Below are 12,114 nucleotides of genomic sequence, written 5' to 3' on the forward strand. Positions count from 1 at the left end.
AGTTTGGTTTGTAATCCATGTGGTGATGAAAACAGTAATGGCGGCGCCGGCCACCGGAGACAGGAGGCGCCAGGCTGACAGATGCACATCCAACCACGCGGACACAGCGGAGGCCGCGGCTGACGTAATCGCCACTCAGACACTCTGCATGCAGAAGTTCAGGGACGGCGGCGGAGGCCGCGGGAGACGCCATGCCAGGTGTAATATGGCGTTTACTGTGACAGCGTCCCAGAGTGACAGGAGAGGATACAGGAATGTACACATCAGGATAACAGATGGGATCCGGTCCTGGAGCGCTGAGCCAGCCTTAGGAGGCATCTGATGGGTAAGAAATGGCGTCCAGATACCCGGATCGTGACAGGTGGATTCCAGTGGGGACGAATTGATAATCTGTGAGGAGGGGGATGTACACGGTGATATATCGGAGGATGATGATGAGGTGGACATCTTGCCTCTGTAGAGCCAGTTTGTGCAAGGAGAGATTAATTGCTTCTTTTTTGGTGGGGGTCCAAACCAACCCGTCATTTCAGTCACAGTCGTGTGGCAGACCCTGTCACTGAAATGATGGGTTGGTTAAAGTGTGCATGTCCTGTTTATACAACATAAGGGTGGGTGGGAGGGCCCAAGGACAATTCCATCTTGCACCTCTTTTTTCTTTCATTTTTCTTTGCGTCATGTGCTGTTTGGGGAGTAGTTTTTGGAAGGGCCATCCTGCGTGACACTGCAGTGCCACTCCTAGATGGGCCAGGTGTTTGTGTCGGCCACTTGGGTCGCTTATCTTAGTCACACAGCTACCTCATTGCGCCTCTTTTTTTCTTTGCGTCATGTGCTGTTTGGGGGGTGTTTTTTGGAAGGGCCATCCTGCGTGACACTGCAGTGACACTCCTAGATGGGCCAGGTGTTTGTGTCGGCCACTTGGGTCGCTTATCTTAGTCACACAGCTACCTCATTGCGCCTCTTTTTTTCTTTGCGTCATGTGCTGTTTGGGGGGTGTTTTTTGGAAGGGCCATCCTGCGTGACACTGCAGTGCCACTCCTAGATGGGCCAGGTGTTTGTGTCGGCCACTTGGGACGCTTATCTTAGTCACACAGCTACCTCATTGCGCCTCTTTTTTTCTTTGCGTCATGTGCTGTTTGGGGGGTGTTTTTTGGAAGGGCCATCCTGCGTGACACTGCAGTGCCACTCCTAGATGGGCCAGGTGTTTGTGTCGGCCACTAGGGTCGCTTATCTTAGTCACACAGCTACCTCATTGCGCCTCTTTTTTTTCTTCTTTGCGTCATGTGCTGTTTGGGGAGTAGTTTTTTGAAGGGCCATCCTGCGTGACACTGCAGTGACACTCCTAGATGGGCCAGGTGTTTGTGTCGGCCACTTGGGTCGCTGAGCTTAGTCATCCAGCGACCTCGGTGCAAATTTTAGGACTAAAAATAATATTGTGAGGTGTGAGGTGTTCAGAATAGACTGAAAATGAGTGGAAATTATGGTTATTGAGGTTAATAATACTTTGGGATCAAAATGACCACCAAATTCTATGATTTAAGCTGTTTTTTAGGGTTTTTTTAAAAAAACACCCGAATCCAAAACACACCCGAATCCGACAAAAAAAATTCGGTGAGGTTTTGCCAAAACGCGTTCGAACCCAAAACACGGCCGCGGAACCGAACCCAAAACCAAAACCCGAAAAATTGCCGGTGCTCATCACTAGTATAATTCCCACATGCACCCTCAGGGTTATATATGTGTGTGGAAATCTGTCTCTGATACTAGCCATTTACCTCACCGCATGTCACTGCTATTTATTCATTATCTACTGATGATTGTCATGTGTGCATGTTCATGTTTTTTTAACCAGGGGCATTGGGGTTCCTATATGGGTGCAATGTGTGCGCTGCATAAGGGCCCCTGGGTTCAGGGGGGTCCACACCACACACATTGCACTCACATTTTAATACTTACCTTTCCGGAGTACCGCTTCGAGAACTGCAGCCACAGCAAAAATCACCAAAGTGGCAGCTGTGCATGCGCAGTAGTGAAATTAGTCTCCAGAACAGGGTGGGCTCCATGTTTCCGGAGACCTGCACATGCGCAGTAGACTCCGGCACAATGCCGGTGCCTACTACATGGGAGAGAGGAGGGGGCACACCCGCGGTCTGCACAGGGGCTCCCTCCTCCGTTAAAATGCCCCTGCCGGTAAGGGGGGGGGGGGGGCATTTTTAAAGATTTCTGTTTGGTAATTGGTAGAGCCCCAATCAATCTGACCTTCAGGTGTCTGCATGTAGTTAATTTTGAAAATGAACAAGGCTTGTAAAGGTTGTGGGGATACACCTGATTGGAGAGAGAAGGCCATAAATCATCCAATCATCAATGACTTGATAACCAAAACAAGTTTTACACCAAAATGATCCAAAAGCATGAGCCAAGGTTCCTGAGAGCCTGATTATTTACCATATAAAGGAGGGGAAATTTTGTGGAGACATGGAAGTTTAATATATAAATGACAATTTCTAATAGTTGACTATTGTCATGCACTCACTAGAAGGCAGAGTCAAGTAACTGGAATTCCCTTCTCCTCTCATAACACTTGCGAATCCCAGGATCACTCCATAATTTCTTGATTGCGATAACATGATGCTTTTCTAGCTGCTGTACACTGTACACCTCCAAACCACTGATCATTTTTCCATTTACCTACAAGGAAACAAGAGGATATAGTGACAAGGAGCTGTGCAAATCAAAGCTTATGTTTTAAGCTCAAAAACAAGAATAGATAAGAATCTGTCTCGTAGCCAATATTACCAGTTATAGGCGTAACTGTGGGAGGGTTCCTACCCTGCTCTGTAGAGGCTCACCTCTCCTTCCCGTTCCATGGTGGTCATTCCGAGTTGTTCGCTCAGTAAATTTCTTCACATCGCAGCGATTTTCCGCTTATTGCGCATGCGCAATGTTCGCACTGCGACTGCGCCAAGTAAATTTGCTATGCAGTTAGGTTTTTTTACTCACGGCTTTACGAGGTTTTTTCTTCGTTCTGGTGATCGTAATGTGATTGACAGGAAGTGGGTGTTTCTGGGCGGAAACTGGCCGTTTTATGGGAGTGTGTGAAAAAACGCTACCGCTTCTGGGAAAAACACGGGAGTGGCTGGAGAAACGGGGGAGTGCCTGGGCGAACGCTGGGTGTGTTTGTGACGTCAAACCAGGAACGAAACTGACTGAACTGATCGCAGATGCCGAGTAAGTGTGGAGCTACTCAGAAACTGCTAAGAAGTGTCTGTTCGCAATTCTGGTAATCTTTCGTTCGCAATTTTACTATGCTAAGATTCACTCCCAGTATGCGGCGGCTTAGCGTGTGCAAAGCTGCTCGGAATGAGGGCCCATATTCAGTGAGACAATTCAATTATAACTGAAAGCCACCACTCTCTCTTCCATGGCTAACTCTAGACCTTACAGATCACACCTTCTTTATCATAGATGCACATTTTAAGTGTCATACCCAGGATTAAAACCCACAACCTATTACACTGTAAGCAGACAACTTACTGATGAAGCTATCTGCTCCTGTGTAGGAAGCATGAAAATTCTAACTGCAGTATATGAAGTTACTTCTCTGACAATTACATGTAACTTCATATAGTTAAAATTCTCATGCTTCCTCTACATGAGCAAATAGCTCCATCAGTAAGGTATCTATTTCCATAGATCTGCCTAGCTGTAATGGCTTTGAATTGACAATTCTAATATAGTTAAAATCAGCAGCATTGCTATGTAGGAGCAAATAGCTTGATCAGTAAGGTGTCTGCCTTTAGTGTAACAGATCATGGGTTCTAATCCTGTGTATGACTGCTAAGAAATATGTGATTTCAAATAAATGACAATCAAATCAATGTATATATATAATAAGATTTTACTTACCGGTAAATCTATTTCTCGTAGTCCGTAGTGGATGCTGGGGACTCCGTAAGGACCATGGGGAATAGACGGGCTCCGCAGGAGACATGGGCACTTTAAATAAGATTTTACTTACCGGTAAATCTATTTCTCGTAGTCCGTAGTGGATGCTGGGGACTCCGTAAGGACCATGGGGATAGACGGGCTCCGCAGGAGACATGGGCACTTTAAGAAAAAATTTAGATTCTGGTGTGCTCTGGCTCCTCCCTCTATGTCCCTCCTCCAGACCTCAGTTAGAGAAACTGTGCCCGGAAGAGCTGACAGTACAAGGAAAGGATTTTGGGAATCCAGGGTAAGACTCATACCAGCCACACCAATCACACCGTATAACTTGTGATAACTTTACCCAGTTAACAGATAAACCCTGATGCAACTATAACATAACCCTTATTTAAGCAATAACTATATACAAGCATTGCAGAAGAAGTCCGCACTTGGGATGGGCGCCCAGCATCCACTACGGACTACGAGAAATAGATTTACCGGTAAGTAAAATCTTATTTTCTCTAACGTCCTAGTGGATGCTGGGGACTCCGTAAGGACCATGGGGATTATACCAAAGCTCCCAAATGGGCGGGAGAGTGCGGATGACTCTGCAGCACCGAATGAGCAAACACAAGGTCCTCCTCAGCCATGGTATCAAACATGTAGAACTTTGCAAAGGTGTTTGAACCTGACCAAGGAGCCGCTCGGCAAAGCTGTAATGCCGAGACCCCTCGGGCAGCCGCCCAAGAAGAGCCCACCTTCCTTGTGGAATGGGCCTTAACTGATTTAGGCAGCGGCAACCCAGCCGCAGAATGAGCCTGCTGAATCGTGTTACAGATCCAGCGAGCAATAGTTTGCTTTGAAGCAGGCGCCCCAAGCTTGTTGGAAGCATACAGGATAAACCAAGATTCTGTTTTCCTGACCTTAGCCGTTCTGGCTACATAAACCTTCAAAGCCCGACCACATCCAGTGACTCGGAATCCTCCAAGTCAGTAGTAGCCACAGGCACCACCATAGGTTAGTTTATATGAAAGGATGAAACCACATTCGGCAGAAATTGTGGGCGGGTCCGCAATTCTGCTCTATCCGCATGGAAAACCAGATAAGGGCTTTTTATGTGACAAAGCCGCCAATTCTGACACTCGCCTAGCCGAAGCCAAGGCTAATAGCATGACCACCTTCCACGTGAGATATTTTACTTCCACCGTTTTGAGTGGTTCAAACCAGTGTGATTTCAGGAAACTCAACACCACGTTAAGATCCCAAGGTGCCACTGGAGGCACAAAAGGGGGCTGAATATGCAGCACTCCCTTTACAAACGTCTGAACTTCAGGCAGAGAAGCCAGTTCTTTTTGAAAGAAAATGGATAAGGCCGAAATCTGAACCTTAATGGAACCCAATTTAAGGCCCAAGTCACTCCCGACTGTAGGAAGTGAAGGAAACGGCCCAGCTGGAATTCCTCCGTAGGGGCATTCCTGGCCTCACACCAAGCCACATATTTTCGCCATATACGGTGATAATGTTGAGCCGTCACATCCTTCCTAGCCTCTATCAGCGTAGGAATGACCTCCTCCGGAATGCCTTTTTCTGCTAGGATCCGGCGTTCAACCGCCATGCCGTCAAACGCAGCCGCGGTAAGTCTTGGAACAGACAGGGCCCCTGTTGCACAAGTCCTGTCCTAGAGGCAGAGGCCACAGGTCCTCTGTGAGCATTTCTTGCAGCTCTGAATACCAAGTCCTTCTTGGCCAATCCGGAACAATGAGTATTGTTCTCACTCCTCTTTTCATTATGATTCTCAGCACCTTGGGTATGAGAGGAAGAGGAGGAAATACATAGACCGACTGGAACACCCACGGTGTCACCAGTGCGTCCACAGCTATCGCCTGAGGGTCTCTTGACCTGGCACAATATCTCTGCAGCTTTTTGTTGAGGCGGGATGCCATCATGTCCACCTGTGGCAGTTCCCACCGACTTGCAATCTGCGTGAAGACTTCTTGATGAAGTCCCCACTCTCCCGGGTGGAGGTCGTGCCTGCTGAGGAAGTCTGCTTCCCAGTTGTCCACTCCCGGAATGAACACTGCTGACAGGGCGCTTACCTGATTCTCCGCCCAGCGAAGAATTCTGGTGGCTTCTACCATCGCCACCCTGCTCCTTGTGCCGCCTTGGCGGTTTACATGAGCCACTGCGGTGATGTTGTGTGACTGAATCAGAACCGGTTGGTCGCGAAGCAGGGACTCCGCTTGACGTAGGGCATTGTCTATGGCCCTTGGTTCCAGGATGTTGATGTGAAGGCAAGTCTCCTGACTTGACCACAGCCCTTGGAAATTTCTTACCTGTGTGACTGCCCCCCACCCTCGGAGGCTTGCATCCGTGGTCACCAGGACCCAGTCCTGAATGCCGAATCTGCGACCTTCAAGGAGGTAAGCACTCTGCAGCCACCACAGGAGAGACACCCTGGCCCTGGGGGATAGGGTGATTAACCGATGCATCTGAAGATGTGATCCGGACCACTTGTCCAGTAAGTCCCATTGGAAGGTCCTCGCATGGAACCTGCCCAAGGGAATGGCCTCGTATGATGCCACCATCCTTCCCAGGACTCGAGTGCAGTGATGCACTGACACCTGTTTTGGTTTTAATAGATTCCTGACCAGTGTCATGAGCTCCTGAGCTCTCTCTATCGGGAGATAAACCCTTTTCTGGTCTGTGTCTAGGATCATGCCTAGGAGAGGCAGATGAGCTGTAGGAACCAACTGCGACTTTGGAATATATAGAATCCAGCCGTGTTGCCGTTACACTTCCAGAGAAAGTGATACGCTGTTCAGCAACTGCTCTCTTGATCTCGCTTTTATGAGGAGATCGTCCAAGTACGTGATGATAGTGACACCTTGCTTCCGCAGGAGCACCATCATTTCCGCCATTACCTTGGTGAATATTCTCGGGGGCCGTGGAAAGACCAAACGGCAACATCTGAAATTGGTAATGACAACCCCATACCGCAATTCTGAGGTACGCCTGATGAGGTGGATAAATGGGGACATTAAGGTATGCATCCTTTATGTCCAGAATCACCATAAAATCTCCCCCTTTCAGGCTTGCAATGACCGCTCTTAGCGATTCCATCTTGAACTTGAACCTTTTCAGGTATATGTTCAGGGATTTTAAATTCAATATGGGTCTGACCAAACCGTCTGGTTTCGGGACTACAACATGGTCGAATAATAACCCCCTCCTTGTTGAAGGAGGGGAACCTTGACCACCACCTGTTGAAGATACAATTTGTGAATTGCAGTTAACGGGGGGAAGCCGGCAGGGCCGTCGGTGAGGGGGCATCTCCTCAAAGTCCAGCTTGTATCCCTGAGACACAATATCTATTGCCCAGGGATCTAACAGGGAGTGAACCCACTTGTGGCTGAACTTACGAAGGCGTGCCCCCACCGGGCCTAGCTCCGCCTGTGGAGCCCCAGCGACATGCGGTGGATTTTGTAGAGGCCGGGGAGGACTTCTGTTCCTGGGAACTAGCTGTGTTGTGCAGCTTCTTTCCTCTGCCCCCGCCTCCGGCAAGAAAGGACGCACCTCGGACTTTCTTGTTTCTTTGTTCGAAAGGCTGCATTTGATAATGTCGTGCTTTCCTAGGCTGTGCAGGAATATAAGGCAAAAGATCAGAATTACCAGCTATAGCTGTGGAGACCAGGTCCGAGAACCCTTCTCCACACAATGCTCAGCCTTCCATATGCCTCTTAAGTCGGCATCATCTGTCCATTGCATATTCTACAGGACACGTCAAGCAGAAATCGACATAGCTTTGTCTCTAGGACCCAGTAGACTCATGTCTCTTTGGGCATGTTTTATATATATATATATATATATCTCTTAAGACAGCATCTTTAAAATATATATCTCTATATATACATACTAGGGTCTCAATCTCTGCTGATAAGGTACCTGTCCACGCTGCCACAGCGCTATAAACCCATGCCGACACAATCGCCGCTTTGAGTAGTGTACCAGAATGTGCACGCTATCTGCAGGATCCCTGAGAATAGCTTTTACGTCAGGGCTACATTTTGGGCAAACGTGACACCCTAGAGGAAGATTCCCATCGTATCCTGGCCCTAGTGGGGAAAGGATACTCCCTGAAAATTCTTTGTGGGAAACTGCAGTCTCTTGTCTGGAGATTCCCGCTCTTTTTCCTCATGAGAGGAGGGAAATATACCTCAGCTTTCTTCCCCTTAAACATGTGTACCCTTGTGTCAGGGACAGATGAGTCATCAGTGATATGCAAATCATCTTTTATTACAATAATCATATATTAAATACTTTTCTGCCATTTTGGCTGTAACTTTGCATTATTGTAGTCGACACTGGAGTCAGACTCTGTGTCGATATCAGTGTCTATTATTTTGGATAGTGAGCATTGAGAGACTCTGAAGGTCTCTGCGACCTAGGGACAGACATTGGTAGATTCCCTGTCTGTTCTCTAATCTTTTGTGCAATAAATTCACTTGAGCACTTAATTACACATATCCAAACAGGTGTCGGCGTTGTCGACGGAGACACCCTCTCACACACATATTTGCTCCATCTCCTCCTTAGGGGAGCCTTTTACCTCAGACATGTCGACACACACGTACCGACACACCACACACTCAGGGAATGCTCATCTGAAGACAATTCCCCCATAAGGCCCTTTGGAGAGACAGAGAGAGAGTATGCCAGCACACACCCCAGCGCTATTAACCCAGGAATAACACAGTAACTTAATGTTAACCCAGTAGCTGCTGTTTATATTGATTTTTGCGCCTAATTATGTGCCCCCCCCCCCCCTCTCTTTTTACCCTCTTCTACCATGTAACTGCAGGGGAGAGGCTGGGGAGCTTCCTCTCAGCGGTGCTGTGGAGAAAAAACATGGCGCTGGTGAGTGCTGAGGAAGAAGCCCCGCCCCCTCGACGGCGGGCTTCTGTCCCGCTTTCATGTACAATTTTTGGCGGGGGCTCATACATATATACAGTACCCAACTGTATATGTGCAAACTTTTGCCAAAGAGGTCTCTAATTGCTGCCCAGGGCGCCCCCCCCCTGCGCCCTGCACCCTTACAGTGACCGGAGTATGTGGTTGTAGTGTGGGAGCAATGGCGCACAGCTGCAGTGCTGTGCGCTACCTCAGTGAAGACTGGAGTCTTCTGCCGCCGATTTCGAAGTCTTCTTGCTTCTTTCACCCGGCTTCTGTCTTCCGGCTCTGCGAGGGGGACGGCGGCGCGGCTACGGGATTGGACGACGAGGGTGAGATCCTGTGTACGATCCCTCTGGAGCTAATGGTGTCCAGTAGCCTAAGAAGCAGGACCTATCTGCAAAGAGTAGGGCTGCTTCTCTCTCCTCAGTCCCACGATGCAGGGAGTCTGTTGCCAGCAGATCTCCCTGAAAATAAAAAACCTAACAAAATACTTTCTTATAGCAAGCTCAGGAGAGCTCACTAAACAGCACCCAGCTCGTCCGGGCACAGATTCAAACTGAGGTCTGGAGGAGGGACATAGAGGGAGGAGCCAGAGCACACCAGAATCTAAATTCTTTCTTAAAGTGCCCATGTCTCCTGCGGAGCCCGTCTATTCCCCATGGTCCTTGGGGAGTCCCCAGCATCCACTAGGACGTTAGAGAAATATATATATATATATATATATATATACATACACACATCCAGCAACAGCCGGCACTCCAACAACGAAATCACTGATGCTCAGGTGCCAGGACCAATCATCCATAAACATCCACCAATGAACGGCACTCAGAGACAGCACATATGAAGAAAGTTATATTTCATGAAGTCAACGTTTCGGGGATCAAGTCCCCGTCGTCAAGACAAATATACAGCAGTGATACTGCTGTATATTTGTCTTGACGACGGGGACTTGATCCCCGAAACGTTGACTTCATGGAATATAACTTTCTTCATATGTGCTGTCTCTGAGTGCCGTTCATTGGTGGATGTTTATATATATATATATATATATATATATATATATATATATGCACAGAACTCATTGATAGGCATATATCACAAGTCACTTTGGCAGAGACATTGCACAAATTCCATTGGCAGACATTACAGATCACGTTAGCAGACACATGCACAGACCCCATTGGCAGATATAGGGCCGGATGTAATGACACCCATGGTCGCCAGAGGTGCGGGATGCACTCTGACTTTTTTTTAAAGGGGCAATCACTTACAAGGCATGGTTTTGCCTTGTAAGTGATTGCCCCTTAAAAAAAAGTTAGAGATCGGCCGGCATCCTACACCTCCAGCGATCTAGGGCGTCATTACACCCTGCCCATATACTACAGATTGCGCTGGCCATAACACATTGTACAGAACACATTGGCAAACATATTAGATTGAGTCAATCACACTGGCAGGCATATTGCACAGATCCTGTTGGCATAAGTAAACTACTAATCACACTGAAATGCACATTGCATATAACCAATCTGTACAGTTTATAATTCCAATACTTGTTTTTGTATTTCAGCATTTATGGGGGAAATGTGTGTATTATAAGGACTATTGCAATGCACAGGAGCGGTTCTTGGCGCAGGCAAGCAGTGCCTGCACCCGAGGTGCTGCGGCCTGCGGGTGCAGTCACCCCACAGGCGCCTGCCGCCTACCCGCACCCCACCCCCCGGCTGGTAAGTACTGTTTTTTGTTTATTTTTTGTCTTTGCAAGTGGCTACTAGGGGGCACAGCAGCAGGGGGCACAACTACAGGGGGCACAACTACTGGGGCAAATCTACTGGAGGCATAGCTACTGGGGCACAACTACTTGGGACAAATCTACAAGGGGGCACAGCTACTGGTGGCACAACTACAAGGGGCACAATTACTGGGGCAAATCTACAGGGGACACAGCTACGGGGGCACAACTGCTGGAGAAAATCTACTGGGGGCATAGCTATAGGGGGCACAACTACAGGGTGCACAACTACTGGGGGCACAACTACTGGGGGTATAACTACAGGGGGCATAACTGAGGCTACGCCCCTCCCCTATGAAGCCACACCCCTATTTTTGACACAGGTCTTCGGCACTCACTATTTTACCTGGGGAGGGGCACCAATGGACCAATGGAAACTTTTGCCCTGGGCACCACAAGATGTAGAACCGGCCCTGGCAACGCACATAAATTATTATGGAAATGACAGGTCACTCTGTATTTCAGCTACTTGTGTAAAGCACAGAACTCTGATAACCTTCTGTCAGTATTAGTGTATTAGTGTATTAACAATTTATATATAAAATACATCAGAGAAGCCTGAACTGCTCCTAATGATTATCTCACTCCCCTTCCATTGTCCTCCTCTTTTCCCATCCTCCTTCCTTCTTGCATTAATGCATAACTTGTTTTTGAGTTACCTACTTGTCTTTTCATCTAAATCTCAATGTCCCTTGTATAAGTATCCCTAGTACGCATACAGCATCTCATTTCATTTTCTCCCAGTATTATATCACATCCGGCCCGCCCCCTCTTCTTTCCTGTAACTACAGTATGCTTAGGTTCCTATTAATTAATAATACACAATTTCTTTTTGGGAATACAAAACCATGTATCATTGCATTATGTATACATTTGTAAATACAGTTGTAATGTATAGCCTACTGGTTGTCTCTTATCTGAAGACAAAGATATTTATATTGATATTTATTGTCTCTTACGGTCTGCAGCAATACAGTGCACTGCTGTCTATTTGTATATAAATACATTGTTACTTGATTTAATGCAGGTCTACTTAATGAATAAGCTTGCTCAATGGTGTTCATCTATATAAATGAAGAATTTCAGTAAATATTTTTTTTATCTACACAAATATGTTTTATTGCAGTATGCTATTTTATCCTGTAGATGTCACTGTTACAAATACTGGAGCAGATGTATTAAGCCTGGAGAAGGAATAAAGTAGTGATAAAGCAGTGATATGTGCAAGGTGATAACGCACCAGCCAATTAGCTCATAACTGTCAATATACATATTGGAGCTGAATGGCTGGTGCATTATCACCTTGCACTTATCACCGCTTTATCACTCCATTATGCCTTCTCCAGGCTTAATATATCTGCCCCTGTATGTCCTAAAAACAATTCCTATACTCGGTAATGATTGAAAGGATTATTTTAAACCATTGTGAAAATATGTTTAGAAGA

At 47.1% G+C, this 12,114-nt stretch overlaps 1 protein-coding gene and 1 long non-coding RNA gene across 4 annotated transcripts in view; one reads left to right on the forward strand and one right to left on the reverse strand.

Moving 5' to 3' along the window:
* LOC134903249 (uncharacterized) overlaps nt 1-12,114 on the forward strand; it is a 199,438-nt gene that overhangs the window by 169,876 nt on the left and 17,448 nt on the right. For both annotated transcript variants that reach the window (XR_010175745.1, XR_010175746.1), the window contains exon 3: nt 10,448-10,604. This is a non-coding gene — a long non-coding RNA (uncharacterized LOC134903249). The remainder of the gene's footprint in view (nt 1-10,447; nt 10,605-12,114) is intronic.
* Nucleotides 1-12,114, reverse strand: part of GNA15 (G protein subunit alpha 15) — a 190,058-nt gene that overhangs the window by 90,780 nt on the left and 87,164 nt on the right. For both annotated transcript variants that reach the window (XM_063914452.1, XM_063914451.1), the window contains exon 4: nt 2,531-2,685. In XM_063914452.1, coding sequence (XP_063770522.1) covers nt 2,531-2,685 — 155 coding nt within the window. The remainder of the gene's footprint in view (nt 1-2,530; nt 2,686-12,114) is intronic.

Source organism: Pseudophryne corroboree, chromosome 1 (genome assembly GCF_028390025.1).
Source record: "Pseudophryne corroboree isolate aPseCor3 chromosome 1, aPseCor3.hap2, whole genome shotgun sequence".
In the NCBI taxonomy this organism is placed as follows: Eukaryota; Metazoa; Chordata; class Amphibia; order Anura; family Myobatrachidae; genus Pseudophryne; species Pseudophryne corroboree.